Source organism: Microcaecilia unicolor, chromosome 1 (genome assembly GCF_901765095.1).
Source record: "Microcaecilia unicolor chromosome 1, aMicUni1.1, whole genome shotgun sequence".
Lineage (NCBI taxonomy): Eukaryota > Metazoa > Chordata > Amphibia > Gymnophiona > Siphonopidae > Microcaecilia > Microcaecilia unicolor.
The window spans coordinates 309,698,118-309,719,596 of record NC_044031.1 but is presented as its reverse complement, the minus strand read 5'-3'; the positions used below and the strand labels follow the sequence as shown (position 1 = coordinate 309,719,596).

The following is a 21,479-nucleotide window of genomic DNA, read 5'->3' as shown; positions in this document are numbered from 1 at the left end:
ACTTGTTCCCACTTTTTCTGGCCCCTCTGCTTATCCTCCTCCAGTCTCAGAATTTGTCAGCTTTTGTCTATACTGACTATTCAGGTTCTTATCCTCTTGGGACCCTAACGATGTGCTGCAGATCTCCACTATAAATCAACAATTAATTACTGTCACATACTAGCTGCACAATAACAAACTGTCTATCAATCCTGCTAAGTCCCATGCTATCCTTTTCTTTGGGACTCTAAATGTGACCCTAGCTTCTTCAGACTTCTCTGTTTCATTGACTGGGCATCAGCACCAAGTGGTGAATTCTATATATGGTGCTGAAAAGAGCACTATTCTATAAATCGTACTTAGATGCTGTTTATAGAATAGCGTTTTATGCCCGGGAATTGCGCCTGACTTTATGCACAGCCATTTGCATCAGAAACAAGCTTCAGATCTTCGCACCTAAATTAGGTGCATTTCCCCCTGTAACTAGGTTTGCTCATTTTAGGAATGCCCCATTCCATTTCTGCACCCCGTTTTTCAACTTGTGTATATGTAAGCGCATATATTCCAATTAAATCTAATTAGTGCCAATTGTGACACAGGCCAAATGTGTGTGCACAATGTTTTTGCAACTTGGGGCAAATGTGGAAGAATGCCTGGACAGCCTCTCCCCCCCCCCCCCCCCCCCAGCATTGATCTGTGCTGTCTGGAAACATCCTCTTAAGCCTATCAAGTACTGTCTATAAAGCACATCAGAGCTGTTTTCTTTAACCATACTCCATGGCTGCCCTACCATTAGGCCAACTGATGCGGGGGCCTCAGGTGGTACTCTCCCCTTCCTGCCTCAACCCTCTTCCCCACGTTTACCTTATTTTTTTTTCTTTTCCAAAAGGTGATGTTGGCAGCAGTGGCAGCGATTCCCATAGGCTGCCGGCACCGGCCTCTTCTCCCTACTGTAGCCCACCTCTTGAAGTAACTTCCTGTTTCCTCAGAGGCGGGATGCAGTACAGTGAAGAGGCCAGTGCTGGCGACACCAGGGCAGGGCAGCCTATGGGAATCGCTGCCACTGCCACCTTTTTGCAAAAGAAAAAAAAAATAAGGTAAATGCAGAGAAGAGTGTTGAGGAGAGAATGAGGGAGATGCCAGACTGTGGCCGGCGAGGGCGGCATCTCTAGTCTGCCTTGAGTGGCAGATTGCCTTGGGCCGCCCCTGACCATACTTGATAACTGAAGTCCACTCTGCCTGCGGAAATATTTCCTCTCTCTTCTCTATATCTCTCTCCTATGTGATCCTGTACCTGTATTTAATTGCTTCCCTCCCCCTAATGATTCCATACACTCTAGGGAGCATTCCCTTAGGATCTACATTTTCAGAAACTTTATTTAATATGAGGGCAGCCTTTCTTCATAAGAACCACCATTTCCTTATAGTGTCTAACATGTAAACAGTCATAAAAATCCAAACTCTGTAATGCATATTTCGCCACCTGCAGGAACGGCAAATCATTTGAATTTAAAATGATAAAAATATTTCAGCGCCCACCAGCCAGGATTTAACACAGATCTGGGTTTTCTATCACATTATATACCATAAAATTATACTGCTTTGTCACCTTCTAATCACCCATTCATCTCTCCCTGTTTCTCACAACCCCTCCCCCCCCCCTCCACTCCTACCTTCCCCATGAGACGGTCATTAGAATGCTTTTCTGTTTCACAGCTATATTCTGATATGTCATTTTCTCATTTCTGAATTTCTGATCTAAAGGAGGTACCTTCAAAAGCTAATCAAAAAATGTATTAAGCTAGTCCCATAAAAATAGTTTCATTTTATTTCCTTTTCTTTGTTTTATTTCTATTTATTGTCTTCAACTGATGAAATGATAGTATTCTCCCTTCACTACAGCACTGATAAAACCCCACCAGCTCTTTTTGCTCCAATCTCCTGCATATCCCATGTTCCCCTTCCATTTGTATTTAAAGGATTGGCCTCGCTTTTGCAACCCTTAAGGTATAATCTAGATTATACGCTGGGAGGGGAGCATGAAATATTCATAATCTAGATTATACCTTAAAGGGTGCAGCAATGAGGTCAATCCTTTTACACGCTTTAGCTCACAGCGGATGTGCAAAACCTGTTTTCTAAATGAGTTTCTCAACACTCCTCTGTGTAAGACATTTGAATATGCATTTTAAGATCCTGTTTAGATCTTATATAACTCCGATCCATTTTTCTAACATGGGGAGAGGGATGCCTGACACCTGTTGGAGGAGATATGCAATGAAGGTGTCATTTAGATAACACGTGATGGGAGTACATAAAAGTAAGACAGTTGTGGAAAGCGGGGCTTGATATTGTTCGGAAGGTGGTGGGTACTCTCCTTTCTGGATTATATGTTTGTGGTGATCAATTTATACAACTGAAACCGAAGATGATTGCCCCCCCCCCATGAGAGAAAATTGATTGGGCTGTTAGTGTCAGCCACCCACTTGGTGGCTGAATGAAAAAGTGCAAACCCTGTGCTTTGGAAGGATTGGTACAGCAAAAGTGCGAGTGATCTATGAGGTGGAAAAAAATGGCAGTATTCCAAGTGTCCGTACAGTGCTGATAAATAGAGAATGACGACTGTATTGTCCTCTCTTTTTTTAAAGTCTGAGCTCTCTCATTTCATCCTTGGCTACCCCAATTATGAATCTGCTGCTGATGTGGCTTAATTTTGGATAATAGTGGTTGGCGAGCATTTCATTAGATTGTAGTTGTATAAAAGGTTTATTTAAAAATAAAGTTAAAATGCAAATACTAAGTGAGACGTTCCTATGTATAAATAGGTCAACAGCCTTTTGTCTAAGGCAGTGATGGTGAACCTTCCAGAGACCGAGTGCCCAAACAGCAACCCAAAATCTAATTATTTATCGCAAAGTGCCAACAGGGCAATTTAATGTGAATAACAGCAACATGGGTTTTAAACTGGTTCTAGCCAGTTTAGAACGCAAGTAGTAAACCGGGGACATGCACAAAAGGGCATTTTCCTGTCACAGTAGCAGCCAACGAAAATGGTATGCAAATGAGCAAATTAGTATTAAAATACTAATCCGATGCGATGCACTACCTTTTTCTGAGGAAGTCACCGTGGAAAACCTAACGGGAGGTCTGCACCTCCCGTTAGGTTTTTCTTGTTGGGGCTGCTGCCCTCCCGCCCGCCCTCCGAGCACCAGGCAGGCCTGCATCCCTTCGAGCACCAGGCCGGCCTGCATCCCTCCGAGCACCAGGCCGGCCGACGCCCTCCCTCCGAACACCAGGGCCCCCCTCCGAAATTTAAAAGTCATACCTGGTCGGGGTTAAGGCGCCGTCGGCAGTGGCAGTGAAAAGCGTGCTGGCTCGGCGCGTTTTCAGCCTTCCCTTCTGTCTCTCAAGCTCTGGTCCCGCCCTTGCGGAAACAGGAAATGAGGGTGGGACCAGAGTTTGAGAGACAGAAGGGAAGGCTGAAGGCGCGCCGAGCCAGCGCTTTTCGCTGCCGACGCCACCTTAACCCCGAGCAGGTATGACTTTTATTCGGAGGGGGGCTGGAACTGGCTGAGGCGATGGCGCGTGTGCCAACAAAGAGGGCTCTGGTCTAAGGTGTGTTTCCTGAAATAAGTACAACGTCCCAATTCATCTTGTCAGGTTCCTTAAAGTGCCTTTTCATTGGAGTATTTAATGCCTTAATATTAAGGGATCCAATTCTAAGTAATTGAGTCTTACCCCAGTTCTTCCTCTGCTACCTAACACTAATCTGATTTCCATATCTCCTTCTACTCCCCTTATTAGGTCCATCTGTTCCCATACCATACAATGGCTTCTTCCTCCCCATACCTCCTCTCTTTATGGCTGCAGTACATGTCTCTTCAGCAGCCCTCCAGTGAGAAAGTGTGTCTTCACTGAAGTATTATCTTCATTCCATAGTTCATTCTTCCTGCCAATCGTACCTTCTATCTATCTACTATCTATCTACTTATCATTTCTATAGCACTACAAGGCATACACAGCGCTGTACACCATACACAGAAGACAGTCCCTGCTCAAAGAACTTACAATCTAGAAGACTGTTTACCTTACAATTAAGGGTAAGGGAATAAAGAGGTGAGGATAAAGGACAGGGTAAGTGAGTTAGGAGTCAAAAGCAGTGGTAAAGAGGTGGGTTTTGAGTTTGGACTTGAAAATGGCTATAGATGGGGCTAGACGTACAGGCTCGGGAAGTCTATTCCAGGCGTGAGGTGCAGCGAGATAAAAGGAACGGAGACTTGAATTAGCAGTAGAGGAGAAAGGGATGGATAAGAGAGATTTATCAACAGAACAGAGTACTCGAGGGGGGGGGGAACTTAGGGGGAGACAAGAGTGGAGAGGTACTGGGGAGCAGCAGAGTGAATCCACTTATAGGTCAATAGGAGAAGTTTGAATAGAATATGGAAACGGATAGGGAGCCAGTGAAGTGACTTAAGGAGAGGGCTAATGTGGGCATAGCAACTTTGGCGGAAAATAAGTCACGCAGCAAGAGTTTTGGATTGATTGAAGAGGAGAGAGATGACTAAGAGGGAGGCCGGTGAGTAGTAGGTTACAATAATGAAGACGGGAGGTGGTAAGAGTGTGGATAAGGGTTTTGGTAGAGTGCTCAGAGATGAAGGGACGGATTTTGCTGATGTTATAGAGAAAGAAAGACAGGTTTTAGCAGTCTGAATGTGGGCAGAGAAGGAGAGAGAGAGAGGAGTCGAAGATGACCCCAAGGTTACGGGCTGATGAGACTGGGAGAATGAGAGTGCCATCCACTGAAATAGAGAAAGGGGGGGAGAGGAGAGGTAGGTTTAGGTTTACCTTACACAACAAATATCTATGTCACATCTGAATCAACTGTTCCACCATACTTAAGGGGTACTATGCCTTTCCTTTTTTTTTTCCACATATATTCACTTATAGAGCCATCTTGTATACCAGGTGCTGATACTTTCATCTCACTCACACCTTTTATTACTACTACTACTACTACTACTATTTAGCATTTCTATAGCGCTACAAGGCATACGCAGCGCTGCACAAACATAGAAGTAAGACAGTCCCTGCTCAAAGAGCTTACAATCTAATAGACAAAAAATAAATAAAGTAAGCAAATCAAATCAATTAATGTGAACGGGAAGGAAGAGAGGAGGGTAGGTGGAGGCGAGTGGTTACAAGTGGTTACGAGTCAAAAGCAATGTGGGCTTTCAGTCTAGATTTAAAGGTGGCCAAGGATGGGGCAAGACGTAGGGGCTCAGGAAGTTTATTCCAGGCGTAGGGTGCAGCGAGACAGAAGGCGCGAAGTCTGGAGTTGGCAGTAGTGGAGAAGGGAACAGATAAGAAGGATTTATCCATGGAGCGGAGTGCACGGGAAGGGGTGTAGGGAAGGACGAGTGTGGAGAGATACTGGGGAGCAGCAGAGTGAATACATTTATAGGTTAGTAGAAGAAGTTTGAACAGGATGCGAAAACGGATAGGGAGCCAGTGAAGGGTCTTGAGGAGAGGGGTAGTATGAGTAAAGCGACCCTGGCGGAAGATGAGACGGGCAGCAGAGTTTTGAACCGACTGGAGAGGGGAAAGGTGACTAAGTGGGAGGCCAGCAAGAAGCAGATTGCAGTAGTCTCCATTCACCTCAGTCTATACCAGAGGTAGGCAACTCTGGCCCTCGAGAGCCGCAGGCAGGTCAGGTTTTCAGGATATCCACAATGAATATGCAGGAGATAGATTTGCATACCATGGAGGCAGTGCTTGCAAATTTATCTCCTGCATATTCATTGTAGATATCCTGAAAACCTGACCTGCCTGCGGCTCTCGAGGACCGGAGTTCCCTACCCCTGGTCTATACCACTTTTCTCCCAATGGTAGTCTCCCTCCCACTTTACATTCACTTGACCCTGTTCCTCCCCTCCAGTACATTCATCTTCAAGTTCTTCATCATTCACATACAGACACCCAACTCCCCTCGAGCTTTAGCAGGAATTGCAATTGGTGGTCATCCAAGAAGTGGTTGAGTCCCATCCAGCATCCTAGAGGTTCTATTCTGCTTGCATGGATTCTTCCCGGCTTGTCACCAAACAGTACAGCATTTACTTCGAATCTGTGCTGTTCTAGGCTAGGTGATGTCGCACAGCTTCAATAGCCAGCATAAATCATTCCCAAGTAAAAACTTCAGTAGTAGACCCTCAATTCTCAATCCAACTCTTCTTTAAGCAAACAAAGACAATCAACTTACAGTTTAGTTGCTTGGAAAGAATTGTTGCCTTCTGCAAATACACTCTGTATCCAGCCACCTCAGAGGCAAGGAGGTGGCCAGAACCTCGACTCAGCTGAGAGGAAAAGCTGTAATACTCAGAGGAAAGTGTGGGAATATTGACCTGGGAAAATGCCCTGGGAAATGGTGAAGAATTGTGATGGAATCGTAGTAGATTAAGATGGGGTCAGCCCCTAGAACAGCTGCTGATCACAAAGGTGTGCAAAGAAGCCTGGGACTCTCTCACACAGCCCCCAGGGACAGAGAGGGAGGGCTGACCCCAGCTGAGAGCTAAGAGCCAATGAGGAAAGCTTACAAGGAGTTGATCACAGGACACTGCAATCTATAGGGATAGGTAACCTCCGTTCACAGGATAAATCCCTCCTCTCAGTACCCTTCTCCACCACCGCCAACTCCAGGCTCCACTCATTCTGCCTCGCCTCACCCTATGCTTGGAACAACCTTCCTGAACACTTACACCAAGCCCCCTCCCTGCCCGTCTTCAAGTCTTTGCTTAAAGCCCACCTCTTCAATGCTGCGTTCGGCACCTAACCCTTACCGTTCAGTGAATCCAGACTGCCCCAATTTGACTGCCCCTATCGGACCGACCGTTCACTTGTCTATTAGATTGTAAGCTCTTTGAACAGGGACTGTCTCTCTTTGTTAAATTGTACAGCGCTGCGTAACCCTGGTAGCGCTCTAGAAATGTTTAGTAGTAGTAGGTCCAATACAGAATGCTATCTATACACAGACAATGCAACTGAATACAAATAACTCATACTAAATATATATAACAGTTCATCCTGCTTCCATGAATATGGGGGCAGAACAGAATTCGTTTGTCCCATTCATCATCCAAAAACATATTGAAACTGAGAGCTTTTGACCAATTAGCTATTTTCCATTACCTCATTTACAGTTCTCTGTATCCCTTGCAGTTCCTCTAAAAATCCTCATCCAGTAAGTGCCTCCACTCCTCTTCATCACCACCTCCTCAGATATCAGTCCAGTTTACCTCTTCTCTTTTCTTGTTGTATCTATAATCCCTGGCAGTTTGCTGCTAGGCATTGCTTAGTTTCCAAAGCTTTGTCCTTCCACACTGGCTGGAGTCCCTCCAATTCCAGAGCTTCCCACGCTTGCTTCTATAGTTTAAACTAGTTTTTTTGTTGTTGTTGCAGCCTGAACAGTGAACAGCAGCCCAAAGGAGTACAGCCATTTCTACCTGATGTGTCTTTGGTCCAGGAATGCTGTTACTTCTGCAGACTCCCTCCTCTTCTGGAGAATAATCTGGGAGAAGCTGTTGAAAGTTTCAGTGCTAATGTTATTCCATGTCAAGGTGCCTGTGGATCTGGCTTTCATCATTAGTTTTTTGTTGTTCGTGAAATTATGCAAACAAATCTACATCTTAGCTTGTTCCCACTTTAGAGCCATAATATCCTGGGAGTTCAATCCATTTTTTTAGTACATAGTTTCCATTTCCATTCTCTTCTGAGCTAAGTAAGTTTTTGATATATTTTCCATATCACCTCCACACAGTTGTTATATTCGGCACTCTCCAGGACTCCCTGGATCCTTACAGGTAGCAGAGGAAGAACTGGGGTAAGATGACTCGAACCCCTAGAACTAGATCCCTTAATGTTAAGGGATTAAATACTCCAATGAAAGGGCACTTAAGGAACCTGGCAAGATGAAATGGATTATTAGATTGTGACCTGTTTCCAAGAACTCTGTTTTAGTTGCTAATTCTGAGTTAGCCTTTTTTTTTTTTTAATGCTTCCACTTGCCTTCTGCCCGTTTATCATAGATTAATTGTGCTCCTCCATCTTCATTTCCACTTTTACCACTCTGTTCCCCAGTTCTGCTATTTCTGTCCACAGATCATTCACCAGTGTGATTTCCCCCTTGACCAGTGCTATGCTCCATTTAATATCTAAGGCTCATTGTTTTAGATTTTTGTCTCATGGCTGCCTGCTCCACATTGCCATGCTAGTGTCTCTCAGCTGCCTCCTCTGATTTTTGTCTCTGCAGGCATACTGCCACCACCGTTTCTCTTCCAGCCTGTCTCTCTGCTCCCCGAGTTGCACCTTTAACCTCTTTGTCCTTCTTGTTCAATGGCATATACTTCTACTCAGTTATCTCTGCTGTGCACCCTTGTTGTTTTTAATAGTGGGCAGTGCAAATTAGCTTGTTTGCAAGCAGGTTGACATGCAACCCCAACAGAGCTCACTAGCTAAGCAATCCATTGCTGACATCACTTCCTTTGCACTTGTCCACCCTAAATTGCATCTGCCATGTGAATGTCCAGGCTCCTAGTTTTGTAATGTCTTCCTGCAGTTTATTGAACAACTTTGAATTGTGTTGTGATCTGCAAATTTGATATCCTCACTCATTGCTCCCTTTTCCAGATCATTTATAAGTAATTAGAAAAAAAAAACAGTCCCCCATATAGATCCACGAGGCACTCTACTATTTACCTTTTTTTCTATTCATACATTTTAACCAGTTATGAGTCCACAGCAGTAAATGGTTCCCTATTCTACATGACTCTTAATTCTCGGGAAGAGTACTGTTATATACTTTATAAAAATGCAGATATGCTACATCAGCTAGCTCCGTGCTTCTCAACCCTCTCCGAGAAGCATAGCTTGCCAGTTGGCTTTTCAGGATCACTACCACGTGTATGCGTCAGATTTGCATTTTCTGCTGTCTGCATATTTATCTCCTGCATACTCATGGTCGGAAGATCTTTTATACCTTATTAGGCAGTACTTTTATACCCTTTTTAATGGTATGCCTTATAAAAGCGAGAGGTGCTCACAGAAAATACAACTTTGCTTGGGAATTAAAGTATGGCTTTTATTTAACTTGCATTAATAGTTACACAGATTAACAATTAAGTCCTGAATAAAGAAATATGTAGAAACTTACAGTCTCAGTAAGATGTTTAATATTTCCACACAGAGTCAGTATCACATATTTATTCTAGTTAACCCCACCCCCGTTTGCTTGGATGGACTTTACTATTATAGCTGTCAGGCCAGTACTGCTCCAAAAGCATTTGATTTAAGAACAGAATTGCACTGGAGTAGCATTTCTGTTACCTCAATTTGAATAGAAAAATTTCAACTCTGCCCAGGGAGAGATCATTGCTTCTTTCTTCGGTGAGATGTTTTTCTCCATGGCACATCTTTCCAGTCCCTCTGCTGGGCTGGAGACCACCTTCTTTCACATATGTCAATTCTCTCACACTCCCTTTGCTCACTCTCCCTAATGTCCAGGAAATCCCATGTTATATAGGATTCATCTCCATAGTCATTAATGGTATGTCTTGTCATTGGCTGTTGACAGGCTAACATGGAAGTAATGGAGGTTGGGAATTCATGATTGGGCCAGCTTAATGAGGATTAAGTCATGGAGGTTGGTCCTGTGATTCAAAGGCCTAGTCAGTCCATCAAAAGGGAGTCTCTGCAGAACTACCTTCTGACCACCTTCATATAGTAACATAGTAAATGACAGCAGATAAAGACCTCTACGGTCCATCCAGTCTGCACAATACGATAAACTCATTGTACATGGCATGTGATACTTTATATGTATACCCAAGTTTGATTTGCCCTTGCCTTTCTCAGGGCACAGACTGTAAAAGTCTGCCCAGCCCTGTTCTTGAACTTTCCATATCCATTTATGGTCAAGGTGTAGACCATAGAAGTCTGCCCAGAACCGGTTTTGCTTCCCAATTACCGGCATTGCCACCCAATTTCCGCTAAGCTTCCGTAGATCCATTCCTTCTAAACAAGATTCCTTTGTTTATCCCACGCATTTTTGAATTCCATTACCGTTTTCATCTCCACCACCTCCCCCAGGAGGGCATTCCACGTATCTACCACCCTCTCCATGAAAAAATACTTCCTGACATTACTCCTGAGTCTGCCCCCCTTCAACCTCATGTCTTCTAGTTTTACCACCTTCCCATCTCCGGAAAAGGTTCATATGCGGATTAATACTTTTCAAATATTTGAACGTCTGTATTATGTCACCCCTGTTTCTCCTTCCTCCAAGGTATACATGTTCAGGTCGGCAAGTCTCTCCTCATACGGTTTGCAACGCAAATCCCATACCATTTTTGTAGCTTTTCTTTGCACCGCTTCCAACCTTTTTACATCTTTTTACATCTTTTGCAAGATACGGCCTCCAAAACTGAACACAATACTCCAAGTTTGTTTTTTCTATTGTGGGTGGGCATAATTGGGCTGGGTTTTCATGTCCTTGGTTGTGCCCACGTCAGCTAGTGCATCATGATTCTTTTGTCCTGTGATCTCACTTAAAGTAAATGGTGCAGCTCCATGCTGCAATGTTTTTTTGGTACACTAGTTTGGATCAATAATGCTGGCAGCATAATTTTCTTAAAAATACAGTTAAGGCCTAGTCTGAACAGCTAGGAAGCAAAGCCTAATGTAACCTAATTTCCCTATAGCCTACAGATCCAAAACCACCCCAGATCTAACTGTAACCGACTGGCTAGATGTGCCTCTAGGAGAGGGTTGAGAATCACTGAACTAGCTCGCATTTATCATGATGATTATTAACTTCTTCAAAAATATATAGCAGGTTTAGGCAAGACTTCGCTTGACTAAATTCCATGTTGGTTCATATAGTCACATCTGTCTGAGTAAACCCCAGCGATTTATTTTCTTTATTAAATAGGCCTCAGTATGATGTCAATCCATCTAATTAATTGATTTCTTTAAGAGAAATTCAAAGGATTTGCGATGTTTTGTCTTATTTTGGACCAGCTGCTTCCTTCTTACTGTTTTTTGGTTTCCAGTTCAGTCATAACCAACTTCTAATGGGCTACAGCTCCATGAGCCAGCCTTTCCCTCCCAGCTCACCATTATCCAGTCATTACAGCTACAGTCCTTGGCCAGGGACCATCTATGAGCACTTCTTCCAGGACCCTGCAGTCATGGACATTTAAATTTGGCCTTTAAGTTTTACTTTTCCAGGGTTGTGGAGTCTATATATGAAACCTTCGACTCAAGACTCCTCTATTTTCCTACTATCCAAATTCCAGCTGATATTAGGCTTTACATATTTTTTGTTCTGCATCTAAAGTACTTTAGATCCAGGACAAATATGTATATAGATAGGTTCAGATTTTACCATATTATGTTGTAAGTTATTTTTATTTTGACGCTGGAGTTGTAGTCGGTACGTTTTTACAGACTCTGACTTCACCCGAAATTGCTTCCGACTCTGGCTTCACATCTTTGGCTGCTTCATGACAACTCAGCGATATCCATGGCCATCCCAGGAATCAAACCTAGGTCCTCTGCATGGCAGCAGTATGTTGAGCCCCACGGGGCTGTGCATTTTAAAATTAAACTAAACAGTGGATTTTTTTTTTATGACTTGTGATCCACCTTGAGCTATCAAATTTGGTTAAGCAGAATATAAACGATTAGATTAGAAGTTGGGCCTGTTTAGTTACTACACTTGCCCAAAGGATCTGCACATATGTTTAAATTTGATTTTTTTTTTCTTTTTGAAGAAACATGCTGATTCAAATTCTGTAAATTAGCAGGAACTATTTTAAGAATCTGAGTTGGAGAAACTGAATGAAATCTCTATAAACCTAGAGGATGTAATGGGGCAATTTGACAAATTGAAGAGTAGCAAATCTCCTGGACCAGATGGTATTCGTCCCAGAGTACTGATAGAATTGAAAAATGAACTGGCGGAACTATTGTTAGTAATATGTAAATTCTCTTTAAAATCGAGCATGGTACGGTAAGATTGGAGGGTAGCCCATGTAAAGCCGATATTTAAAAAAGGTTCCAGAGGGGATCTGGGAAATTATAGACCAGTGAGCCTGACATCGGTGCCAGTCAAATTGGTAGAGACTATTATAAAGAACAAAATTACAGAGCATATTCAAAAGCATGGATTAATGAGACCAAGCCAACATGGATTTAGTGAAGGGAAATCTTGCCTCACCAATCTACTACATTTCTTTGAAGGGGTGAACAAACATATGGATAAAGGCGAGCCGGTTGATATTGTGTATCTGGATTTTCACAAGGCATTTGACAAAGTACCTCATGAAAGACTCCAGAGGCAATTAGAGAGTCATGGGATAGGAGGTAGTGTTCTATTGTGGATTAAAAACTGGTTAAAAGAGAGAAAACCGAGAGTAGAGTTAAATGGTCAGTATTCTCAATGGAGAAGGGTAGATAATGGGGTTCCTCATGGGTCTGTACTGGGACCGCTGCTTTTTAACATATTTATAAATGACCTAGAGATGGGAGTAACTAGTGAGGTAATTTAAATTTGCTGACGACACTCAAAGTTATTAAATCGCAAGAGAATTATGAAAAATTACAAGAGAACCTTACGAGACTGGACGTCTAAATTGCCGATGTTTAATATGAGCAAGTGCAAAGTGATGCATGTGGGAAAAAGGAACCTGAACTATAGCTACGTAATGCAAGGTTCCACATTAGGAGTCACCGACCAAGAAAGGGATCTCGGTGTCATTATTGATAAGTTGAAGTGCTCTGCTCAGTGTGCTGCGGCGGCTAAGAAAGCAAATAGAATGTTAGGTGTTATTAAGAAAGGAATGGAAAACAAAAGTGAGGACGTTATAATGCCTTTGTATCGGTCCATTGTGCAACCACACCTCGAATATTGTGTTCAGTTCTGGTCACAGCATCTCAAAAAAGATATAGTGGAATTAGAAGAGGTACAGAGAAGGGTGACGAAAATGATAAAGGGAATGGGACAACTTCCCTATGAGGAAAGGCTGAAGCATCTAGGGCTCTTCAGCTTGGAGAAGAGGCAGCTGAGGGGAGATATGATAGAGGTCTATAAAATAATGAGTGGAGTTGAACGGGTCGACGTGAATTGTTTGTTTATTCTTTCCAAAAATACTAGGACTAGGGGGCATGCGATGAAGCTACAAAGTAGTAAATTTAATACGAATTGGAGAAAACCTTTCTTCACAACGTGTAATTAAACTCTGGAATTCATTGCCAGAGAATGTGGTAAAGGTAGTTAGCTTAGCGGGGTTTCAAAAGGGTCTGGACGGCTTCCTAAAGGAAAAGTCCATAGACCTTTATTAAATTGACTTGGGAAAATCCACTGCTTATTTCTGGAATAAGCATCATAAAATGTATGGAGCTTTTCTGGGATCTTGCCAGGTATTTGTGACCTGGATTGGCCACTGTTGGAAACAGGATACTGGGCTTGATGGACCTTTGGTCTGTCCCAGTGTGGCAATACTTATGTACATATGTATAGTTATTTGAGCCATCCACTTTTTAATTGGAACAGAGCTATATTGTCTTTCAGTGATTCCTGATTTAATCCCATAGGGTAGTCTCTCCCAAATCTGGAACTGAGTAACCTTAACAGGTCAGAATACACAAGGTGAATACGTGTGAGAGATCTGCATGTGTTTGTGCAGATTAACCTTTTTCATTAATCAAGGGTCGATGTAATAAAGCAGAAGGCTTGGTGCATGGTTTTAATGTAGATTCTGTACTTTGTTTGCATTTATGTGACTGGATAGCGCACAAGAAAACTACACACAATAAAATAGACATTAGCACTGGTTTATTTAAATCCAGTGATGTTGAATACATTAACTATTATGCTCAATGCAGACAAGCCAGAGCTTTAGCGTGTAGCTTTATTACGCTCGGAGAAAACCTTGTGCTCTGAGGAATAGTAAAGTTAGCTTGTTTTCTCTGGTGGTGGTTTTAGGCCAGTTTCTTTTCTTCTGCCAGCTTTGAACTATCCTCAGCTTTTCTTTTTTGGTCTCTACCAGAAGTGCTGAAGCAAAAGGGGAGACAGAGACCAGGGTAATAACTACTACTACTACTTATCATTTCTATAGTGCAACTAGATGTACGCAGCACTGTACACTTGAACATGAAAAGACAGTCCCTGCTTGACAGAGCTTACAATCTAATTAGGACAGACAAACTGGACAAACAAGAGATAAGGAAATATTAAAGTGAGGATGATAAAATAAGGGTTTCTGAACAAGTGAACAAGAGTTAGGAGTTAAAAGCAGCATCAAAAAGGTGGGCTTTTAGCTTAGATTTGAAGACGGCCAAAGATGGAGCTTGACTTACCGGCTCAGGAAGTATATTCCTGAGCCGGTAATAAGAGAAAAGAAAGTAGGAGAGATGAGGACCAGGCAGTCCTGGCTCGAGCAGCCATCAAATGTATTCATGAGAAGTACATTTGGCATTTCAGATGTGCACATAACCTAACATTCATAGCCTGATATTTGCATGTAGTGATATGTGCATATGATGTTCCAGGTTCCAGTCCAATTTCTGTGTAAAATAATGATTTTTCTGCAGCTAACATGATGTAGTTCCATAGCAATTGGAGTTGCTCATCCAGATTTACGCTTTTTCATTCTCATTTTTTACACACAATTTATTAACTGCAATGGGCATAAACATTTCTAATGTGCATTGGGGAAATTGCACTGAACTAGTTTTAAGTTTACACAAAAAATCATCAGGCCATTGCAGTGGCTGTAGTAGTGTGTAGAAGCAATATTCAGAGCCACAACTGGGAGGGAAAGGAAAAAAAAAGATGGCATTTGATTTCAGTGGTTACAATCAGTGGCTTACGTATTTACATACAGGTACTTATTTTGTACCTGGGCCAATGGAGGGCTAAGTGACTTGCCCAGAGTAACAAGGAGCTGCAGTAGGAATTGAACCCAATTTCCGATTCTCAGACCATTGTACTAACCATTTGGCTAGAAATCGCAGCCATCACTCAACAGTGGAACGTCTAAATTGGTAGTGTACTTTTTCAAAGGATACGAAGACTAGAGGACGACGCACCATGAAGCTACTAAGTATACCCTTAAATAGGAAAAGAAAAAATTGTTCTTAAGGTAGATGGGAAAGCCACTGCTTATCCCTGGATCCTGCCAGTAACGTGTGACCTGGATCAGTCATTGTTAGAAACAGGATACTGGGATACATGGACCTTAGGACTGAGCCAATATAGTAATTCTTATGTTCGACTCCAGATGACACTTGTGCTGGGCTCTGGAGGGAAGACAGAGAATGTTGTATTGACTGGGCTAACCAGTAGAAGCACACATTTAAAAGGAAGGGGGGTGGGAGGAGAGAGAGATGCCTAAGTAGGTGGGAATGAAAGCCCGTTGTCCCCTAGCTTCAGTAGAACATGTTTTGATTGGGCTGAAAACCAATTAAAAATAGGAGGAAGCTGATGGGCACTGAATGAGAAGACTTTTGTTTTCTTTTTTTTTTTTTAACTGCTTAAATGTATATCTGCCACTTTTTTTTACCTATCCAATCACCTTCTTTTCTTTATCTGTTCCCAGATCAGTTAATGTGGAAAGAACAAACTATTGATCTAGGCTGGAGGCCTTTCCTAGCCCCAAGCTTAAGTGAATTTTCAAAAGCTACATTTCTGCCTTTCTGCATTTGTCAGAAGGCCCCACACAGTGAGCAAATTATTTACTTTTCATAGTTCCTGTTGCAGTCCTGTTAACAGAACTGTTCTATTATAATATGCTGGTAGAGGGCACAGGGTGAGGACAGTGTGGGAAACTCCAGTAATATTTGATTACCAGAAGCTTAAAAAAAAAAAACAGGGATCAAGGAACATAGGAACCTTGAACCACAGATTCCAAGATAAGATTACATCCCCTGGCCTGTTATCCAACCTGAATCTAGCGCAGTGGTTCCTGTCAAAGGTTGATAACTGTGTGTCCATGAGCCTTATAGTTAGCAAGAAGTCAAGAACGCTGTGCTCAGGAGATTGGAGATGACACCTTTTGGGCATCTTTTCAAGAGGAAAGTCAGAGTAGGTATGCTTGACACTCAGAAGTATACCCATATTTTCCATAGAATTTGATATTCAGAAATTCTACTCATTTATCCACTTCTCATCTTGAATGCACATATAGAAAAGAGACTCTTTAAATGCCAGGAAGTAGAAAAGTCTTTTAACCCTGCCTTGTGGTGATTAGAAAGATGAAGCTCATTTAAGAAGGCATGGGATGGCTTGGTCTAGGATATTTCTTTATTTATTTGGATTTTGCTCACACCTTTTCTAGTAGTACCTCAAGGTGAGTTATATTCAGGTACACTAGGTAGTTCACTGCCCATGGAGGGCTCACTAAGTTTGTACCTGAGGCAATGGAGGGTTACGTGACTTGCCCCAAGATCACAAGGAGCAGTGGGATTTGAACCGGCTACCTCTGGATGTCTACCTCTAACCATTGGCCACCCCTCCACTCCATTTCTTTTGCTTTTATTTAACCCTTTTCATGTGTGCTGGTCACATTCTTCTTTATTTTCTGTAGTTATTTCTGTAAATGATTTTTATGATTATCTTTTTGATAGTCAGCTGTTATGTTTTGACATCAGAGAATAGAATTCTCCTTAGCCTTGGAACATTTTCTGTTTTGAAAACTTCTGCTAGAATTTTAAATTTGGTATTTCTTCCACACTGTTCACAAGCTTCAGTCTTCAAAGCTTCAACCCTATGGGCTGATCTTCATGCAGCTGTATTGAATTCTTCTTTTGAAAGTTGTGCGAATGGAGAGTGACCAGCACTATAGCTCAAGTTTTGAACTCTGTTCATTCACTACCACATATTAAAAATTTGTGCATGTATTTTTCCTTGACTATGAACAGTGACAGTGAGGAAGGCTTTTTTTTTTTTTCTCATTTGTAGTATGCTGTGCCCTACCTAAGCAAGTATAAAGGCCAGGATTTTGATTTTATAAATTATCACATAGATGTAAACTTCAATAAATATACAGCTCTAAATACATTGTACTGCATTTGCAACGAGGCCCAACTGGCAGGCTAAGTTACGTTTTAGGAGTCGGCAACTCTGGCTCTGGACTGCCATGAAAGAGGCCAGGTTCATAGGATATAGACAGTGAACAGTATGACAGCCTTATCACAATCAAATATAGAAAACGATGGCAGGTAAACACCATCCCCCCAATTTCTGTGTAGGTCAGCCAAAGTTAGGCATGCAGCTTTGGGTGTGGATCACAGATATACTCAAATTAATTGGCTAAATTGGTAATAAATCAATAATTGGCTTTAACAAGCACCGATTACTAGCTATGCATATATCTGCTCTGCCCCCCCCCCCCCATTCTGTAACGTGTGTGCTTAATTCATCTTGTGTGCAGCTCCAAAGGTGTGTGGCCAAGGGAGGGACATGGGCGGGTCAGGGATGTTTCAGGATTTAGGTGCAGAGTTATGAAATACCTCCATTTCCTTGCCTGATAGTAATTAGGTGCACCTTTGATAGGCATAAATGCTTGTGCCTAAAGTTAGGTGTGAAAATGACATGCTAGCATTCTCTATAGTTTCATGCAAAACTGCTTTTACAGAATTTGCGCTTGGCGAGTATCATCCCAGCACCCAGTGACATACCTAAATTGCTTGCCACCTAGGGTGGGTCGCCGCTGTGCTCTCAAGGCGCATCATACCCCCACCCCCAGACTGAACCACATCACCCCCACCACCCTTCCTCCTAGCAATGAGGTGCACGGAGCAGTCACGTGGCCATTGGCTCCGCCGGTCCCCTGCCCCGAAACAGGAAGTAATGTTGGAGGGGCCAGGGGACCGGTGGAGCCAATGGCCGCGTGACTGCTCCATGCACCCCCTTACTGCCTGCACCCGGAGTGGACTGCCCTCACCGCTGTGCCCTTGGTTACGCTACTGCCAGCCCTTAATTTTTCCCCATTTTGCCTATCCAGTCGGCCCATCCATTATCATTTTATCTATCATCTCTTCCTTTCTGTATGAAATCCCGTGTGCTTTTCCCACACTTAATTCGACTCCACTGCCTCAAAGATTTTATCTGAATTCAAGTACATAGTAATATATGTTTGCTTTGGGTATCTTGAAAATCGGGCCTCTTTGAGATTCATGCAAAACTCATCCTTGTTCCTTTACAGGCAACCGAAGTCCGACGTCTGTGAAGAGTTTGAAGCCCAAAGCATCGGAAAAGTGCACAGTGTCATGAAGTGACACAGTGAGGGGAGGAATGGACCCTTGCTTGGAATGCTGCTGTGAGAGGACTGAGGAGCACAAGTGCTGGACTAAACTGAATATTTATTTTATTTGATCTTTAATTTTTTTTTATCATTTTTGGACGCTCAGGGAACTTTTTTATAGCACTTTTAAGAAAGCACAAAACAGGTTAAAAAAAAAATCATGCCATCTTAAAAATTGCAAAAGGTGTGTATTACAAAAAATTCTCACACTCTGATTTCCTCCAATAGTGTTGTGAAATCATTTTTTCTAGCCTTAGAATAATACGTTCTTGCCGCTTGCTTCTAGCCATAGTTAAAAGAAGAGGTTACTACGTGAATGTCATCGAGCTCTCTGTCCTCCAGGTTTTCATATGCCAGAAGTAAAGTATTATCCCAGATGTAGCTATTTTGTTACCTGAGACTGGAGTTTGTCTACCCACCTTATTTTTGTTGCCCTTCCTATTTGGTGGGTTGCTACAATCCGTTAGGCCTGGGCTACTTCACTGATTGCTGTAGCGTTTGGCCTTCCAGTAGGTTTAGACCATTAAAAAAAAAAAAAAAAAAAATGCTAAGCTGGAGTTGAAGGGATCGGTGTGGTCTCAGAATTCTAATGTGTATCTCACCTCTTTATACCCCACTCTACCCCTTTTTCTGGATAAAGCCTGAAACTGCTCATAACATAAGTGTTTACACAGCATAAAACATAAAATAGCCGTTTACATCCAAAAAGCCTAAACCCATGTCATTCAGGAGCTGAAAGCCAAAAATAACTTGGAGGTTGTTTTACTAAGGTGTGCTAACAATTAGCATGTGCTAAATGCTAAGAAGCTCATTTTATATCTATGGGCTGCATGGTATTTGCATGTACTAAATCCATTAGTGCACATTAGTAAACCTTTCCCTCCTAAGGGGGTCTGTCTAAGTTGCTGAGTCTGGAATCTTGTAAAATGTGAAGAGGCGAGAACAAGGTTATACTTAACCTAGGCACTCAATGTGTACAGAAAAAAAAAACTTAAGACTTGTACTTTTTTATGCTGCTGCAGTACAGCTGACAATGGGAAGTTTTTTAAGTAATTAAAATGTGACATCCTGGTTTGAGCCTGCATTGATTTGAGTAGGAAGAGCTACAGTTAATTTTAGAAGAATACAATTAATTCTGTGATTTAATATTTTCTGTAAACTTGATAACTGTGCTTAGTCCTTGCATGTAAAGGATGAGTGCTTTGGGATCCTGTTTGCATATTCCAGCCCATCAGATCTCACCAATGCTGTGAACTGTTTCGAAGAGTCCAAACCAGCTAGAGATGCTGCAAATGAGGAGTCCACCACTGCTGGTGGGAGGCCATTCCAGTCATTGCATAATGATGGCATGTAGTGGCCAGGCTTGGCTTGGCTTGGCTTATATACCAGGTTCCAGAGGAAGTGCTAGTCTGTAGCCCTTGGCCAAGGGTTATCATGACAGTGGCTGGGTTGGGAAAGAAAGATAAAATAGTATGAAACCCTGGGTTGATTTGCATAAAAGTTATTCTCGCAGTAACCTAAACTGAGGCTGGTTCAGATTGAGGCCCAGATGCACTAAACGTTTTTCATTGTTAAATGAGCCCTCAAGGAAGAATTTCCTATCCTTTCCATGCACTAAAGCCTATTTTCCGACGACAGTAGCAGCTAACGAAAACTGAATGCAGATGAGCAATTCTTCTACAAATCCCATTGAAATGACATGTACTAACCTTTTCCGATTCGTTTAACACAGGAGCACACCGTGAAATCTAACGAGTCTGTACCTCTCGTTAGGGCTGTCTGTCTGCTAGAAGTTAACAAAATCCAATAAAAAAAATAACAGGGGGGGGGGGGCAAAAACGCGTCAGGGGCGTCCTTTATTGACGCCCCAGGTTGCCGCTGCTCCCCTCTCCCTCAGCACCAAAAAAGGAAAAAAAAAGGATCGGGAGGGGGCAAAGGCACTCGTCATGAGCGTCCCGTATGGACGCCTTCCCCCCCCCCCCCCCCCCCCCGCACGAAAAATCTCCAATTTTAGCAGCCCCGGGCCGGCCCTCCTCCCTTCCTGTATTCTCCCACACTAGCTCCGCCTCCTCCCATGCTCCGGTCCCGTGCCCCGCCCCTGCCGGCCCCCCTTTGGTCGTGGCTGCCGCTCCCCCCGTCCAACGACCCCCCCCCCCCCTTTGCCTTACCAGCCCGTGCAGCGTCTCTCACCTCTGCTGCACGGGCAAGAACAGCTGATCGGCGAGTCAGAAGGCCTCCTCAGACGTCCCTTCTTTCTTCCTGGGCCCGCCCTCCTCTGACGTAGGTAAACAGTATAATACATTTTATGCTGCTTATCCTAGAAATAAGCAGTGGATTTTCCCCAAGTCCATCTTAAATAATGGCTTATGGACTTTTCTTTTAGGAAATAGCCAAACCTTTTTTTTAAACCCCGCTAAGCTAACTGCTTTTACTACATTCTCTGACACTGAATTCCAGAATTTAATTACACGAGTGAAGAAATATTTTCTCCAATTTGTTTTAAATTTACTACTTAGTAGCTTCATTGTTTTCCCCTAGCGATTCACATCTACCCATCATTATAGACATGCATGTGAATTTGTGTCTGAAAATTGCCCTCCCTCAATGAGGCTAAACGTGTGGGCTCTATGGAACAGTGCATAAACTTTTATTTCTGACATGTGTTCCTAGGAGCATGTTTATATCAAGTATCTAGATTATATTTTCAAATCTACATGCACAAAAAGCAGGTATAAAAGTCTGCAGTACTTTCTCCTGGAAAATTGGTATAAAGTCCATGTGAAAAATTACCTGTGGACTTTGTTCCAATGTGAACAGTTTGGAAATTATTTTTTTCTTTTTACAGTTTGGCTGAGTAATTTCCTCCATTCTTTGGGCCATCAACTAAGTCAGAACTACCCTAAACAGGAGTGACGATGCTATGAGGCTACATTTGCAACTATGATGTGGGGTCCTTAATTTTAATTTGTTACTAATCCCTTCCTTCATCCAGCCCAGCTCTTACAACATTCTACAATCTAGATTTAGCTCACAACTTGTTAATAATTTCTCTTGATATACTCCTTTCTAGTCAAAAGAACAGCAATGTGGTTCAGAAATAAGCTTTGTAGAAGGAAGGCAATAAAGGGGGAGGGGGGAGGGGGG

At 42.6% G+C, this 21,479-nt stretch overlaps 1 protein-coding gene across 1 annotated transcript in view; it reads left to right on the top strand.

Moving 5' to 3' along the window:
• The window catches only part of FAM83F (family with sequence similarity 83 member F), a 59,044-nt gene extending 39,637 nt beyond the window's left edge, over nt 1-19,407 (top strand). Inside the window, exon 5 of the mRNA XM_030208331.1 lies at nt 18,237-19,407. Coding sequence (XP_030064191.1) covers nt 18,237-18,304 — 68 coding nt within the window. The 3' untranslated portion in view covers nt 18,305-19,407. The remainder of the gene's footprint in view (nt 1-18,236) is intronic.
• The last annotated feature ends 2,072 nt before the right edge of the window (nt 19,408-21,479 follow it).